Raw genomic sequence first — 18,508 nt, forward strand, 5'->3', positions numbered from 1 at the left:
CAGACATTACTTTTTACAGTGTGCTTGGCTATAAGTACAGAAAATTGCAGGCAGTGGTTGATCTTAAGTACGTTGAAACTGTTGGGTGACTCCCTTTTCCACACCCTACTCTTTGCTGGGCAGAGGCTTCCTAACAAGTCAGCAGGAATAGAAAGAGAGCTTGATCAGTCTGTTCTCTCTGTGTGTGTGTGTGTTATTCGGCACAGGATGGGCTTGTTTTTTTAACAAGCATTATAGTTATGAGGAAGTAGCTTGTGTTGACACGTTTCTTACCTTTGTCGCTCTGTTCTGCCTCATTAAGTGTTATTTACACCACAACGCTCTGTACTTAACACCAAGAAAAAATATATACACCACCATTCAAATGTTTGGGGTCTCTCTCTCTCTCTCTCTCTCTCTCTCTCTCTCTCTCTATATATATATATATATATATATATATATATATATATATATACAGGTCCTTCTCAAAAAATTAGCATATTGTGATAAAAGTTCATTATTTTCCATAATGTAATGATAAAAATTAAACTTGAACACCAACTGAAATATTTCAGGTCTTTTATTGTTTTAATACTGATGATTTTGGCATACAGCTCATGAAAACCCAAAATTTCTATCTCAAAAAATTAGCATATTTCATCCGACCAATAAAAGAAAAGCGTTTTTAATACAAAAAAAGTCAACCTTCAAATAATTATGTTCAGTTATGCACTCAATACTTGGTCGGGAATCCTTTTGCAGAAATGACTGCTTCAATGCGGCGTGGCATGGAGGCAATCAGCCTGTGGCACTGCTGAGGTGTTATGGAGGCCCAGGATGCTTCGATAGCGGCCTTAAGCTCATCCAGAGTGTTGGGTCTTGCGTCTCTCAACTTCCTCTTCACAATATCCCACAGATTCTCTATGGGGGTTCAGGTCAGGAGAGTTGGCAGGCCAATTGAGCACAGTAATACCATGGTCAGTAAACCATTTACCAGTGGTTTTGGCACTGTGAGCAGGTGCCAGGTCGTGCTGAAAAACGAAATCTTCATCTCCATAAAGCTTTTCAGCAGATGGAAGCATGAAGTGCTCCAAAATCTTCTGATAGCTAGCTGCATTGACCCTGCCCTTGATAAAACACAGTGGACCAACACCAGCAGCTGACATGGCACCCAGACCATCACTGACTGTGGGTACTTGACACTGGACTTCAGGCATTTTGCCATTTCTTCTCCCCAGTCTTCCTCCAGACTCTGGCACCTTGATTTCCGAATGACATGCAAAATTTGCTTTCATCCGAAAAAAAAAAAGTACTTTGACCACTGAGCAACAGTCCAGTGCTGCTTCTCTGTAGCCAGGTCAGGCAGCTTCTGCCGCTGTTTCTGGTTGCACTGTGCACGGTGGCTCTGGAGTTTCTACTCAGGACTCAGTCCACTGCGCAGGTCCCCCAAGGTCAATCGGTCCTTCTCGTCCTCAGGGTTGTCACCTCTTCTCGTTGTGCAGCGGTTTTTTGCACACTTTTTCCTTCCCACAGACTTCCCACTGAGGTGCCTTGATACAGCACTCTGGGAACAGCCTATTCGTTCAGAAAATGTCTTTTCTGTGTCTTACCCTCTCGCTTGAGGGTGTCAATGATGGCAGTCTTACCCATGATTGCGGTTTTGAGTAATGAACCAGGCTGGGAGTTTTTAAAAGCCTCAGGAATCTTTTTGCAGGTGTTTAGAGTTAATAGTTGATTCAGAATGATTAGGTTAATAGCTCGTTTAGAGAACCTTTTCATGATATGCTAATTTTTTTGAGATAGGAATTTTGGGTTTTCATGAGCTGTATGCCAAAAATCATCAGTATTAAAAACAATAAAAGACCTGAAATATTTCAGTTGGTGTGCAATGAATCTAAAATATATGAAAGAATTTTTATCATTACATTATGGAAAATAATGAACTTTTATCACAATATGCTAATTTTTTGAGAAGGACCTGTATATATATCACTTATTAACACTTTTATTCTGCAAGGATTGATTACAGTTATCAAAAGTAACAATAAATACTTAAATGCTCCAAAAATTGTATATCACATATACTGTATGCTCTTCTTCTGAGCTTGCTATTCATAAAAAAAAAATCACAAAAAATCCACAGAAATATTTAGCAGCATAACTATTTTTCAACTGTGATAATAGGCAGTGTTCAAATCAAATCAGCATATTAGAATGATTTTTAAGGGATCTCACTGAAGACTGGAGTAATGGAGTAATAAATGAATATATATATTTCAAAAAATTAGCATATGTGAAAAAAGTTCATTATTTTCCATAATGTAATGATAAAAATTAAACTTTCATATATTTTAGATTCATTGCACACCACTGAAATATTTCAGGTCTTTATTGTTTTAATACTGATGATTTTGGCCTACAGCTCATGAAAACCCAAAATTCCTATCTCAAAAAATTAGCATAGTTCATCCGACCAATAAAGAAAAAGTGTTTTTTTAATACAAAAAAAGTCAACCTTCAAATAATATGTTCAGTTAAATGGTCGGGAATCCCTTTTGCAGAAATGGACTGTTCAATGCGGCGTTGGCATGGAGGCAATCAGCCTGTGGCACTGCTGAGGTGTTATGGAGGCCCAGGATGCTTCGATAGCGGCCTTAAGCTCATCCAGAGTGTTCGGGTCTTGCGTCTCTCAACTTTCTCTTCACAATATCCCACAGATTCTCTATGGGGTTCAGGTCAGGAGAGTTGGTCAGGCCAATTGAGCACAGTAATACCATGGTCAGTAAACCGTTTACCAGTGGTTTGTGCACTGTGAGCAGGTGCCAGGTCGTGCTGAAAAACGAAATCTTCATCTCCATAAAGCTTTTCAGCAGATGGAAGCATGAAGTGCTCCAAAATCTCCTGATAGCTAGCTGCATTGAGCCTGCCCTTGATAAAACACAGTGGGACCAACACCAGCAGCTGACATGGCACCCCAGACCATCACTGACTGTGGGTACTTGACACTGGACTTCAGGCATTTTGCCATTTCCTTCTCCCAAGTCTTCCTCCAGACTCTGGCACCTTGATTTCCGAATGACATGCAAATGTGCTTTGCTTTCATCAAAAAAAAAAGTACTTTGGACCACTGAGCAACAGTCCAGTGCTGCTTCTCTGTTGCCCAGGTCAGGCGCTTCTGCCGCTGTTTCTGGTGCAAAAGCCCACACGCCTGTGCACGGTGGCTCTGGATGTTTCTACTCCAGACTCAGTCCACTTTTGTTCCCCAAGGTATGGAATCGGTCCCTTCTCCACAATACTTCCTCAGGGTCCAGTCACCTCTTTTTTGCCACACTTTTTCCTTCCCACAGACTTCCCACTGAGGTGGTGATACAGCACTCTGGGAACAGCCTATTCATTCAGAAATTTCTTTCTGTGTCTTACCCTCTCGCTTGAGGGTGTCAATGATGGCCTTCTGGACAGCAGTCAGGTTGGCAGTCTTACCCATGATTGCGGTTTTGAGTAATGAAACAGGCTGGGAGTTTTTAAAAGCCTCAGGAATCTTTTGCAGGTGTTTAGAGTTAATTAGTTGATTCAGATGATTAGGTTTAATAGCTCGTTTAGAGAACCTTTTCATGATATGCTAATTTTTTTTGAGATAGGATTTTTGGGTTTTCATGAGCTGTATGCCAAAATCATCAGTATTTAAAAACAATAAAAGACCTGAAATATTTCAGTTGGTGTGCAATGAATCTAAAATATATGAAAGTTTAATTTTTATCATTACATTATGGAAATAATGAACTTTTTCACAATATGCTAATTTTTTGAGAAGGACCTGTATTATATATATATATATATATATATATATATATATATATATATTTATATTTATATTTATATTTATATTTATATTTATATTTGTTTGTTTGTTTGTTTTCTTGGCAGGAACATCACATCACACTCTTGCCTGAAAGTTTATCACAAAGACCCAGCCCAGGTCTTCAATCACAACGCAAAAGCCAATAATGGGGAAATTAGGGTGAGTGATCGCAGTCCCACTGAACTGTACCATTACTATTACTCTTCATGTTCAAATCAAAAATCATCTTTAACTCAAACAACATTTTTTGCTTTTCAATACTGTTTGCTGCTGGTGTTGAACAGGTGTCAGGATCCTGAAGGTTAACGTTCTGCATATGCTCTTTAGAGCTCAGAATTTGAAGCAAATACTTGCCACACCCATTAATTTTGTAAGAGGGCCCACTGATTGGTCTCTCCACTGTTGCGGAATTATAATGGGCAGGTCACCTTTAGCAAAACAGGTTGGCTCTGAGATCTGAGATCTTTACTGTATGTCAAAGGCACAATAGTATTTGCCATGCTGCATTAAAGTGATTTGTTCGGCATCAGGAATGTAGATAATACAGAATTATGCCAATAATTCAGAAAGCCAAACAATGCCTGTTCTTTATCTCATTATGCAACAAATGGAATTTGATTTAAAGTGGACATAACACACACAGTTTTCATTTTAATCTTGAGTACCTATTGTATCCTTGAGTAGTATTGGATCCTTCATATATCCGAAGAGTCTTTAGTTTTATCAGATTTATAAAAGAAAGATACAGCTTTACAGCTTCTCTCTCTAAAAAATATAAAAGTGACGTTTGTGTTGTTTACATTATATGCACTTATGTGCCGATTGCCAACAAAACAGAAATCTGAGGTTCCGACTTTTTCCCTGGACACGTCCTGGCCAGGATTTCTATATTGGCTATAATATCCAGGTTTTGGATTTATTTGTGCTGCACAGACTCATCGGTGTTATGACATCAAAGTACCATGAGAGCTATAGAGAGCAGACGGCTCCGTATGCTTTCAAATCACTCTCGTGGTACTTTGATGTCATACACAAATCAGTCTGCAAAGCACTGATTCAAGTAGAACACACCTTATATGTATGCATATTTGCATCTCTTTGACCATTCTCTGTAGATCCCATCTTCTCACGTGCCATGATTGGTTGATTATGTGCAATGCCTGCATGTTATTGGTCAAACTACTTTTCGATCATAACCTTCACCAAAACAGGAAAACAAAAACAAAACCTGGATATTTTAGGCAATATTTAAATCCTGGCCCTGGAAAAACAAACTGCATCCACTGTCCCCTTAAAAGGGTCACCGGATGCCCATTTTCCACAAGTTGATATGATTCTTTAGGGTCTTAATGAAAATTCTGTAACATAGTTTGGTTAAAATTTCTCATTGGTAGTGTAAAACAACACTGTTTTTACCCTGTCAAAAACAGCTCTTTTCAGAGCAAGCTGTTTTCTTGCATGTGGCTTTAAATGCAAATGAGCTCTGCTCGCCCGGCCCCTCTCTCCTGAGCTGTTCTCTCAGAGACAGTAAACTTTAGCCACATTCATTGTGAAACTTGCTGAGTAGCACGTTATTAGGAAAGGCAGTTTGTAAAGATTCATTAAAAAAACCTTACACTCACTTCTTCTGGACGTGACCCAGATAGCATACGGATGTGGCCACTTAAAGCAATGATACGGCACTGCTGGCCTTCTTATGGCCCAGACAAAATGGATGTAAGCCTGAAGTGGCCCATATGTAAAACAGCAAAAATGGCCCAAATGTATCAAATCACATGTGGGCCTCTGTAGGTAAAGTTGCAGTGTTGACAGGAACGTGTAATCTAAATGTGGCCCATGTGGTAAACATTGATTATGGCCCAAATAGTACCAACCAAATGTGGCATTATCGACAAAGGCTAATCAGGGTGTAAACCAAATGTGGTCCACATATGTTTTAGCAAATTGTAAATATTGCCTAATAGAATTTGGCTACTTTTAGTAGGATGCAACACAGTTAACTGATGCAGGGTGATCTGGATGTGAATCTTAAGAAGGCTACATATGCAGCCATTTATTTTTTAAAACATGCTTTTAATAGCAGTTTTTTTATGTGTACTGTGCAGCATAAAAACAGAAGTGCACTATAATGATTGCACTCTTACTTTCACGGTTTCTATTAATTTGGACTTTGTTTTCCTTTTGCACCGTTAAAAAAGTTTAAAAGGTTACAAAATGCAACAATCCCAATGTCTCCACAGCTTTGACTGATACCGTGTAGTACTAACCCCTTATATTTGATAGACTCACGATAATCTCATTTTTTGAATCATTTAGCCGGCAGATAAATCTATACATAAGATTTTGTAACAGTGCTTTAAAAGTGATTACTCTTGCACTCACAAACATTTCACTTGCACTATGCCATTTAGGTCTCTTTAGTAAATTCTCATTGCATCATTATAAGCTACTTGCAGCTTCTGTAAATTAGATGTTTTATATTTTATAGATGGTTTATTTAGTTCATTATTAGCTAAAATGTGGCTGTGTAGTGGCCTGCTTGTGGACCACTGCCAAAATGCCACCATTCCATGCAGCATGTGGGCCACATGAGGAATGTGGGGAAGACAGGGTTAGAATAAAAATCCACTGTGGCCCACATTAGGCGGTTTTGGTTTATTTGGTTGGCTTACATGCAGCAATGCTAAAGCTTACTTGAGGCCCAAATCTGGCAAACAGAACCAGACTGCCTAAATGCCATTATTACACACAGTATGTGGGTCGGAGCAAGGTGTTGGATCTGGGCCAGAATTAAAATAAATGTTTATTTATTTATTGTCATGGCTGACATGCAGCCTTCTTATGGCTTGCTTGTGGCCCAAATCTGGCAAACAGGAGCAGACCGCCCAAGTGCCACCATTCTTCACAGTATGTTGGCCAGAGTAAGGTGTTGGATCTGGGCATGTGGCATCCGATGAATCATTTGATAATGTGTTATTTGGTTTGTTGATTAATGTTATCTTTCCCTCACAACCAAAAACACACTTCTTTGGAGACATTCTTCTCGAGCAAGCCCTGTGCAGTGCTGCCGACAACTTCCGTAACCAAATGAAGCATGCTGATGCGCGTGCTCTCGCTCGGTTGATATGTGCGCGTGCCCTTCCGGGAGAAGTGCCCAGATAAGGAATTCTCGAAAATACTCGCCATACTCGAAAAACAAACTTTGCGAGACTTATTCAAACCCAGAAGGAGTATATTTGGCACAGAAATACTCCGTCATATGCCCCACTTGTCTTTTGAAACTTTGGCCATGCTTAGCTTAAGAATCCAACTCTTTAACAGTGTAAATAATTCAGAATGCATAAAATAGCATTAGACCCCCATTTATGATATTGATCTACAAACGTACAGTAGGATAATGTTATTCATGTTTAATGTCATTTTAGCTACTAGATATAGTTTTGAAATGCATAAAATAACATAAAAAAAAAAAAATATATATATATATATATATATATATATATATATATATATAGTATATATATATATATTATATATATATATATATATATATATATATTATATATATATATATATATATTTCAGGCCAGAAAAGTACTAATAGCATCCTATATGTAACAGGATGAGTAACACATTTTGGAGTTGTTCTGCTGTGGTGTAATTTGCTTTATTTAATTATAAGCAATTCTGGAGAAGACTGGACTGTCTCCAGCTATCTCATCCATATCTTGAGTTCAACAGGCCATGGAGGATTGGGAAGAGGATAATTCAAAGCCAAAATTCCTCGGTCGGGTGTGGAGTTGAACTGAGGTCATGCTGTCAGGAGAGCACGGCAGCGGATGTGCCTGACCATGTAGTTCTCAGCTCTAATGAGAGTGCAGAAGGGGCCAGCTCCTGTCTGCGCCACTACACCACCCACAACGCAAGCAGCCTGCTGTTTAGCTAGGCTTATGTGTTCTTCATAACTACATCTAGTGCGGAAAACAGGTAGCTAGAAGATATACAGCTATATCAATTAAGCAGACCCACTTGAAACCCAGTGCAATTAACTGTATTTTAAACAGTATCTTCAGTATAGTTTGTTCAGAAGAATGAGTCTAGACTATGGATGTGCAAATCTGCATATTTGCAAAATTGACTAGTCAGCAGTTGGTCTGAAAAACTAGTCCACTAGAAATCCCTCTATAATTTGGCAGGCTTAGGGTTATGTCCACCTGTCTCCAGTCAAACATTGTTTTTAAATAGGGTGATTGATATCAGTATGTTATACAGTTACATGCTATACAGTTATTAGAATTATCATCAATTTTCATCAATAAAATAAAATATGCAACGAAAATGCATTAAAACCTAACAAGATTAACAATTTAAAATGAAAGCTGAGAATATGAAAATAAAAACTTGATAAAAAATAAAAAATTCGAAATGTTATTAATGACTTAAAATAGTATATAAATAGATATTCTACAAAATAATGGGCTAAATAACCGTACTTTTTTATTGCACGTAACTGTCATAACCGTGTCTTCATGAGAAACATGGAAATATCAGGGCATTTTAAAATTTGTGATTTTAGAGGCTGTAAAATTGCTGAAATCTTTAAAAGGTCATATGTGTGTGTGTGTGTGTGTGTGTGTGTGTGTGTGTGTGTGTGTGTGTGTGTGTGTGTGTGTGTGTGTGCGCTCAGCTCTACATTATTCAGTGTTTTGGCGGGTTTAGTCTCTGTGAAATTATTTTGAAAATTCTTGACCACTAATTGAGAGAAAAGGGATGGAAATAAATTGGTCCAAAAGTGTGGGAACCCAATGCATAATAACAGGAACATTATCGCAGGCAATAAATATGCATTAAATTTATTGAATTTGTTTTATAAGTGACGCATTGTTGGCTGGAGCAGCAATGCTTTAAACAGAATGAATTTATAAACATAACATCTCACAGAAAGCGTTTTGACAGTTACAGTTTGCAAAATGTTGGATTTCCAAATTTAGTCCCTTTAAAGCATCACCGCTAAAAAACATCTAAACTCACCAGACCTCACCAGTTCCTGACCAACTAGTCATTTCGCAGAAGGAAGTGCCTGTACACATGTTCCATCACAGCTGGAATGACCAACCGGCAACTCCCATTCTATCTCAATACAGTGTGTTTTGCACATGTGTCAATTTGTGTTCATGGGACAATAAGATCTCCAACCTGTGACCCCACAGTAGTTTCACTGGCACAGCTGTGCAAAAATACTGCACTCTGCTCACATGTTGCAGTATTGGGAAACCCTTTTCCCACCTTAACCAAATTTTCGATTAGTGGGATGATAGGAACTAAAAACAAATGGATGTGTAAAACAGGTCCCCTGAGAGAGTGAAAAAGCAAACATGCACAGACACGTTTGTTGATGTAATGCACTTATTTTGAAGGATTGCAAAAATGCACCCATTTTCTGTAATGTTTGGGCCTGATGATATATTGGCCTTTCATTTGAGCTGTTTATCGATGCTGTAAATCTCTTGAAAGTTGAAGCTTGTCCTTCATACACATAATTTATAGATCCATATACAGTGTCAAACTAAAGGTCCTAGAGATTTTTGTATTTAAACATGCAGTTTGCAGTACATTTGGTTCTTGTGGTCGCATGAGAAGTATTAAGTTAATTTTATGGAGGTCTTTATGTACCCATTGAAATAAGACACCTATTTTGAGCTTAGATAATACAATAATAAAACTATGGCTGCACCTGTTTAAACATGCCTGACTCAGTTTGAATTGTCCTTGTGATAACTTGGTCTATTTCTAACAGCAAATTTCTTTAAAGAAATCTTTAAGAAGCAATGACAGACAGACAAGATTGTCTTGTCATTCATATGATACAGTTTTCAGGATATAAGCATTCAGCTAAATCTTCAACCAAATACATTAAGTGCAATTATAATTTTCTTGGTTCCTCTTATTTATGTGCTCTGAAACTAGACCTGAGGTTATAAGGAGAGGTTTGGAGGATGTTGTTCATCTTTAGGCTAATGCAGAGGGTGTTGGTGCTCTGAATGGAGGATAATTCACCTGCACGCACACTCCGTCTGTGGGCTTTATTACTGCACACTTAAGCATGTCCACTGTACAAAGGCAGGTCTGGGCAGAGCTATTGTCTGTGCTTTTGCACTGGTTCCATCTTTTGTTCACATCTGTGCACTTGTCTGAACATAAATCTTATCAACACAGTCATACAATACAATTTTTGTTTTTAGTTTCCTGCTTTGAAAACTTCTCTGTGAAGATTAATCATTTTCGTGACAAATATGTAATAAAACGCTCCTTTTCATTAAATTCAAAGGTCCTTTTCATATCCATTGACTTTCTTTGAGAGTAGTTTAACAGAATTTTTTAACTGGTGGGATAGCATTCTGAATAACATGGTCACGGTCAGCCAGAGGAAACAAAATGCAGTGAATAAATATATTGGTCATGCACCGAATTGCCAGAAAATTATAATATTACAATTTTCAGTTTCGGCCAAAATAGTTTTGGAGAGCTGAAACCATTGATTAAAACAGTGACATTTAATTAGCATTTTTCCAATGACACATTTTGCACTTGTCAGTGCCTACTTTGTGCACAAAACATGAATAAGCTACAACAGGTAAACATGTCACCTGTGTGAATGCACTTTACCATGACCAAAAATTATGCAAGAGTAGCAATATATAAAAATTGATTGGCTGAAATATTGAGAGGCAGTTCGTTACCAAAGAACTTCCCTATGACTTTATCAACAGGGAAAATGACACCCAGAACATCGGTTACCCAAATTTAATTACTCAAACTTTATTTTCAGTTTTGGTTTTCAGCTAAATGAAAACCTTTATTTTGGTTTTAGCTAAAAAAAAAAAAATCATTTTGGTGCATCACTATATATATAAATAAATAAATAATAATGCAAATTAGATTTAATTTCAGAATTAAATAATACATTTTATTGTTTTAATTTTATTGGTACTTTGTTTGGTTACTACTTGATGTAGAAAAACCAGTTGATAACCATTTTTTTACAGTTTTTCTTTCTTACACCAAAGTGTTACATACCCTCCGAAAACCTGCTTTTTTTAACCCAATTTCCCTCTGATATGCTTTTTCGGTCTATCCCTAGATCACAAGAGAGAGGCTCTACAGTGGCAGACAGCAGCCGGGAGGCCAAAGCCCAGTGCACACTCTGCCTCACAGTCCCATACATTCAGTCCAGGGCTCCATGTCTCCTCCTACACCACGCTCCATGCCCTCCTCCCCTTCCAGGATCCCCTTCGGTCACTCTGTTGCCATGCCTGGAGGCGCCACCTTACCCAGGGAGCGTTTGTCTAACGTGCCTCCCAGTCGCTTCATCACACCCTGCCCCAGTGCCATCCTGGAGCGACGGGACGTGAAACCAGATGAGGATCTGAGCAGCAAGAGTGTTCCTTTGTATTCAGAAGCGTACGGTTCGTCTGAGGCCAGGCTCAGTGTAGCCTCATCTCAAGGCAGCCACACTGGAGACATCCCGGACGGGGCGGTGTATATCCAGCACCGCTCCATCAAGTCTGTCGGTGCGTACGCAGATGGCCAGGATCTGCAGCACTCCCTCTACAGACAGAAATCTCGCAAGTACAGTGAGAGTCAGCTCGCCTCGATGGGCTCCAAAACACCGCCTGCTTCCCCTCACAGGGTCAATGAGGTCAGAATGATTGACATGCTCCCAGGCCAGAACTCCCACATGCCCTCACAAGGTGTGGCAGCGGAAAGAGCATCAACTGTGCGAAGATCTTTCCGCAAGGACAGTAATGGAGCCATGGAGGTGGCCACCCGGGTGAGAGGCAATGTGGTCTCCCCTGTTTTCGCCGATCTTCCGCCCGGTCATGGAGAGAGGCCGTTTCAAGGACACGTGGCAGCCGGAAATCCTCAGAGGTGGGACTTTTTTAAATTAACTGCAGTTTATTGTGTTGTCTCAAATGTTTTTCAGACACATTGAGGCTCTTGTGTATATTCTATGATATTAAATCCTTTCCTTTTGATTACTCATGCATTATTTGAACAAATAACAACATCAGAAAAAAGGGAAAGGATTTAATATCATAGAATGTACACAAGAGCCTCAATGTGTCTGAAAAACATTTGAGACAACAATAGTCATGTTACGTGGTGAAGTAAATTAAGTGTAATTGAGAATATTGGCAAGAGTTCCTCTGGGCAAAGCCCAAAATACACATATATGCTACCATGCCTCAAATACCAAAGTTCACCACAGTTTTGCCCTCAGGAACAGAGAAAGGCAATATAATTGACTTGTTCCCCCTTTAGCATTATTAGCACTGTTTAATACTCCTTAGATCCTCAGCTGAATAGAATGTGATCATTTATGGAATTATCTCTTTAACAATGTGTGGCCTGTGTTTTGCAGTGAAAGAATAAAGGCAATGGAGCAGCAGATAGCCAGTCTTACTGGACTCGTTCAGCATGCTCTTATGAAAGGGCCAAATCCAAGTGCCAAAGGGACTTCTAGGTACATGTTCACAGAAACATTTAATGTGAATTATAAATAGCATGAATCTAATTTGTGTCAGTATTATGTGAAGATAAGAACAGTATAATGAAAACTCGTGCAAAATGATTCTAAGACTTAACGTTTTGTCTTTCTCTGTAGTGAGAATCCTGTAAAGAAGGGGTCTCCGGCACAGAATGGTGGTCAGTAAACATTCAATTATTGATTATAATGATGCTTCCTTATGTGTAGTTACCAGAGCAGTAACTTCATAAATTGATGTTTTTGTCCAGGCGTCTGTACTGTAACATCATCTAAAGACCCGGTTGTGCAGACAGACAGTATTTCAGCCGAGGTTCAGCCTCCTGTTAGAGACCCTGCTATATGCTCAGTCCTCTCCACCTTCAGGAGAAACGTCTCTGACCTCAGACTGCAGCTCCACCAGCTCAAACAGATGCAGGTACACATGAAATGCAAATTGAAAAGAGGTTCTGTCCAGGGCAACTGCTCTTTCTAAATGTTTATCCTACATTATTATAATGTCTTATCATAATAAAGATATTAGTGCTGTCAGTCAAATAAAAAAAAGTATTTTGCAATAGTTATGCAATAATTCAGTATTGAAGCAACTATCTTTACATATTTCACTACTGTTCAAAAGTTTGGGGTCAGTAAGATTAAAAAAAAAGGAAAAAAAATAAATTAAGCCATTTATTATTATTAAAGATCAATGGTGGGCCATGCATTTCACACCTAGGCCTTCAGTGGTGTCCTACCTGAATTAATCCACCTCTTAATAAAATCATTATGACGCCACGTTTATAGAAACCCAATTATGTGTGAATGCCATTACTAAAACAAGAAACCCAATTAACACAATTTAAGAGCATAATATAATATATAATATACAGTTGGTCTCCTTTCATCTCTAGCTGAAGCATCAACATATCAACCTAATAAACCTAATAAAATGACAAAAATATAGTCCACCCCAGTGTTCTTACAGACATTTATTAACTCAAGCACCAAATCAGCATAGGAATAAATGACGTGTTAAAATGTATTAAAATAGAAAAGTTATTTTATACTGTATTTTAATAATATAGTATTACTCTTTACAGTATTTTTTTATCAAATAAATGCAATATTGGAGAGCACAAGATAATTTTCTCAAATACATTAAAAACTCTTACCCAAACATTTGAATGGCAGTATATAAACACACAAGCACATAATATATAATTATATTAATGTGATGTAGTTATAATATACAGTTGGTCAGAAAACAAGTGTGTTGATAGAGCTTTTCCTTGCATATACAGCTGCAGAACCAGGATGCCATGAAGCAGATGCTGCGACAGGCAGAGCAGGAGATCTCAGAGAGGTTTTCAGACACTGTGCTGCGCCTTGAGGACCCTGTTCATAGACAACGAGTCCAGGTGGAAGAAGAAAGACACAGATATCTAGGCATGGAGGAGAGAGTTCTCATGCAACTCGGGTAAGACAATAGTACAGCAATTTTTTTGGGACTACTGATTCTGTTAAGACCTTGGCATTAATTGGCCATGATGATGAATTCATTATGGACTGGTCATCTGTAGAATGTGAGAGACAGCTGTAGACAAACAGAACAAATGCTGCGATCTAGAGGGGAAAATCAGTGCACTGATTAGCTGCTGCAAATGAGCCAGATTTGATGCTGATTAACTTGCTGAATTCTCCCAGATCCCCCTTACTAATTAATTATAACCCCATGCCTCCAGTCAATGGTGAATGCACACTTTAATAAACAAAGACTAATGTAGGTTTTTAATAGATGTGAACTGAGGGGATTTTCACATCATTAGTGCTGTATCGAGTATTTTTCTAAAACCCATTTGGTGGTGTAAACCTTGACAAAGTAAAACTAGTCTTACCTACATTGGGTGGAGGTGTGTGTGATTGCATGAAACAACGCAGTGAATAATCCACTGTCCCAACTAGTGTTGTTTTTGGCGCCCTGTTTTAATTTTAGTCTTAGTCTAGTCTTTGTGTGAAGCTGTCATTTTAATTTTTATTAGTTTTAGTCACGTTCATACTCTTTTTAGTCTAGTCTAGTGTTAGTCAACGAAAACTGATGACATTTAGTCTAGTTTTAGTCAATGAAAATGGTGTTTTAGTCTCTTTTTAGTAATGCAATTCTATTTAACCCAGTCAATATAGTACAAGTACCTAGAAGTATAGACGAAACCAAAATTTTCTTTTAGCCAAACCCATTTCAAACAAGGTTATCTTATTATATTATTGTTACCTTACAGACTCAAGAATACATTCATTCCAGACACGGAAAACACTCTGATTTGAATTTACAACATTTATTTTACCAACCAAACATGTTAGAAGTACACACATATAAATTTAAATAAAATAAATAAAAACAATTAAAATAAAAATAGTAATAATCTGCTAATTTTTCTCCCAAAAACTAACCACGGCTGATAATAATAATAATAATAACGCGACTAAACGAGACGAAATAACGTTATAACATTTCGTTTCGTCTCGTTTTCGTCAACGAAAATGAAGAGACATTTTAGCATAGTTTTTATTTTGTAAACCACATTTAGTCTTGTTTTTATTTGTCAACAATTTTGCATTATACATTTAATTATAGTCATCGAATTTACAACATTTATTTTACCAACCATACATGTTAGAAGTACACACACATAAATTTAAATAAAATAAATAAAAACAATTAAAATAAAAATAGTAATAATCTGCTAATTTTTCTCCCAAAAACTAACCACGGCTGGCCGGCCATCGGCCCCTTTCTCTGTGTCAAGGCTGATTTATACTCGACGCGTCCGCAATTTCGCTTGGGTGAGCACAGAAGATATGACGTCATCGCGGTGTTGCTGGATGTTCGCTTTGAGTGCGCGCAAACTATTCGCGTGGCGGAGTGCACAGCATTTTTTGTAACTTTTTTTTTTAATTCGCATCCAAACATGCACGAGTTCAGGGCGATTCTAGCCGAACATGCACGTCTGTGTCGGCGTTTGTGTGAAACAGAAGCAGTTTAATGTGAAGTTCAAACTCCATCAGGTGCTTTTTGACGGAAAACGCTTTTTTTGGAAAAAAAAATGTTTGCATAGTTTGTCCAAGGCTTCTTATTTGAAGTATGTTTTATTTTTATTGTATAAAAATAAATATAGAATATATAATTCATTTAGATATTAATTATACACTATGTGCTTAAAGTTTTCTTGTGTTTGATGCGAAATACAGCCAATAGTTTAAGATTGTTTTAAGTTTGTACATAAAGAAATTATTAATTCATCAACTCATTGATATTATTTCTTGTACTGGCAAATGACGACTTCTCACCGGTGATTCCCGACGGTTTTAGAGGACAATTACTCCTCATCGCTCCCCTGTCGTTTCAAAGAATAGTGCAACGGTAAACGCAACAAGTATAAAAGCCTCGTCCGTTTGGGAAGGTGCGCTCGCAGTCAGCAGAGCCAGGTGAAAGTATAAATCCTGCTTAACTTTGTTTGTTGTCATCTTCTTAATAATGCCGCGAGGAAGTGACGTCGGTCGCGTCCACGCAGTGCGACTTGATGCAGCCCTGAAGTGAGACGCAGTAAACAGAAATACTGCAAAATAATAATAATAATAATGACTAAACGTGACGAAATAACGTTATAACATTTCGTTTCGTCTCGTTTTCATTAACGAAAATGAAGAGACATTTTAGCATAGTTTTTATTTTGTAAACTCGTAAATTCGTCAACAATTTTGCATTATACGTTTAATTATAGTCATCGTCACATGACCAGCATTAAAGGTTGCATCTCGTCTTGTTTTCGTCACATGATAAAGGTTCGTTGACGATGATATTTAGTCATAATTTTCGTTGAAGAAAGCAACACTAGTCCCAACCTGTCTCAGAAGAATAAGTCCTGTGAATGTTCCTTCATATTTCCTGTCACGATGAATATGTGCTGTCCTGAAGGGGAAATATAAGTCAGATTGCTTCAGAAATAAGTCTGTGTTTTGTCTCAATATGCATGAAACCAGTGTTGTTAAAATATCACTAGAAAAAAGGCTAGAAAATCACTTAAGATATTAAAAATGTGTATGTATAAATAATACTAAAATTACACTACATTAGATATACAAAGCATTTTATTCCAGTGACCAACAAATATCAGTTCATACAAATAATAACAGCCAAGAAATGTTGTTGCTGGCTTAAGTTAGATTGTGCTTTGGTGAGAAAGATAACAAAAAGCAGAACTTGACAATGTGCATGGGAAAACCCTTAAGACACCACTCCGGTAAATTACACAAAACACAAACCTTTTCCCACAGGGATGATGTTAGGCTATGATCTCAGAGCATGTGTACTGGCTTGCAGATTCCTGCATGGCTGGCCCTGCTAAAGGCTTTTATATGCTGGTACAACTCATGATGACCAGCTTTAACAATTCACATTTCATAACCGTTTCAAGAGGAATGAAGTTGAAGACATAGGTTCTGAAAGTATTTGGCTGAGGGTAGACTTTTGTTGCCAAATTTGCTTACACAGCCAAACTTCTCTATATGTGAACTGTCAGTCAACAAACAAGACTTAATCCCGTTAAACAGGTTTCAGCCTTTAGCAGTCAAGACTAACAGTCAAGACTTGCTTATTACACAGTATTAAGTGTCAGTAAATGCTGTAAATGCTGGATTAAATGCAACTGAAATATATATAAACAGTGGTGTCCAAATGTCTGAGACTTAATTGGAAATATGTTTTTTTTTTTTTTTTTTTTTTTTTTTTTACTTAAACCAGGAAATGAACAGAAGTTAGTTTACATAAAATTGTTAAGAACACGCAGCTTGAGCAAAAAAGCAAAAAAATAAAAAATACTTGTTATATAGCAATATAGTGACAGGGGTGCTGATAACTGAAACATCCTTGTAACAATGTCACAGAGAGCTGGAGAACTATGTGGAGATGCTCAAGAAGGAATCCACCTCTGCCATGAACAATCAACCAGTCACTCTGAAGGATGTGGAGGAAGGGGCGGTCAACTTGCGGAGAGTAGGAGAAGCTTTGGCCACACTCAAAGGTGATTGCATTTGTATTTATCCTCCCTGTGGACTTATATAATCATTACGTAGTTATTATACACTACATTTCAAAATTTTAGGGTTTGTAAGATTCTTAGACCATGGCAGTGGCAGTGTAGCTCTTTCTTTTGTATAATAACGAATTGCATCTTTTCAGGAGAGTTCCCAGCCCTGCAGATGAAAATGCGTGCTGTATTGAGGGTGGAGGTGGAGGCGGTGCGCTTCCTTAAGGAGGAGCCTCACAAAATGGACAACATGCTGAAAAGAGTCAAAGCTCTGACTGATACTCTCAGTGGACTGAGAAGGTGAAACTCATATACCATTTGAAATATTAAATTCATTTAGAGCTTTGTAGATGTTTGGAGGGTTCATTGTTAGGGTTTCTGTTTGTTGTAGATATGCCACAGAGAGCCACAACCATACTTCTGACCCAGTCCAAGTGAAGGCTTTTCCAGCGAATTCAGTTTCCTTTGCGGAAGAGTACAGATCTTCAAAACCTGTTTGTGAGTCTCCCACCCTACAGTTAAGATCACCTGCCAAAGTCAGCTGCTCGGAGCCTGTGCTCTCGTCTCCTGTCACTGTGCACCGCATTCAGACGGCTCCCGTCAGCGCACACCTCCCCAGTCCCCCGCTCACACCCACCCATGGCAGGGACTCCCCCACTGTGGCGAAGGTCAGTCCCAGGAGCAGAGAAAACAGCCCTGCCCTGCAAAAGAGAGCATTTCCACAAGACCAGGAAGCCGTTCCAGCAACCCCTGCCATCAAGATGACTGGATCCTTCTCAACGGAGATCTCTGTCAACACAGGCAGGCCCATGCCTGAAGAGGTGTGGTTCAGCTGTGACTTTCACTTTTTCGTGGATTGGCACCAACACAAGAATGTCTTATGTACATCTGTATTTATCTGCACACTCTTAAAAATATTGGCATTGATGGTTCCATGCAGAATCTGTAACATCCATGAAAACTTTCCATTGCATAAAAGGTTCTATATAGAAGAAAAGGCTTTTAAGATTATAAAAATGTTCTTTAACAGAAAATGGTTCTTTAAGAAGTGTTTACTGGTTG

The 18,508-nt window shown here is 38.2% G+C and overlaps 1 protein-coding gene across 5 annotated transcripts in view; it reads left to right on the forward strand.

Moving 5' to 3' along the window:
• The window catches only part of LOC109060515 (sickle tail protein homolog), a 52,974-nt gene that overhangs the window by 25,881 nt on the left and 8,585 nt on the right, over positions 1–18,508 (forward strand). For all 5 annotated transcript variants that reach the window (XM_042774446.1, XM_042774420.1, XM_042774428.1 and 2 more), the window contains 9 exons: positions 3,904–3,997; positions 10,980–11,767; positions 12,261–12,362; positions 12,504–12,544; positions 12,635–12,801; positions 13,664–13,839; positions 17,304–17,440; positions 17,599–17,746; positions 17,838–18,267. In XM_042774446.1, the coding sequence (XP_042630380.1) occupies positions 3,904–3,997; positions 10,980–11,767; positions 12,261–12,362; positions 12,504–12,544; positions 12,635–12,801; positions 13,664–13,839; positions 17,304–17,440; positions 17,599–17,746; positions 17,838–18,267 (2,083 nt within the window). The remainder of the gene's footprint in view (positions 1–3,903; positions 3,998–10,979; positions 11,768–12,260; positions 12,363–12,503; positions 12,545–12,634; positions 12,802–13,663; positions 13,840–17,303; positions 17,441–17,598; positions 17,747–17,837; positions 18,268–18,508) is intronic.

The sequence above is a fragment of the Cyprinus carpio genome, chromosome A2, assembly GCF_018340385.1.
Source record: "Cyprinus carpio isolate SPL01 chromosome A2, ASM1834038v1, whole genome shotgun sequence".
In the NCBI taxonomy this organism is placed as follows: domain Eukaryota; kingdom Metazoa; phylum Chordata; class Actinopteri; order Cypriniformes; family Cyprinidae; genus Cyprinus; species Cyprinus carpio.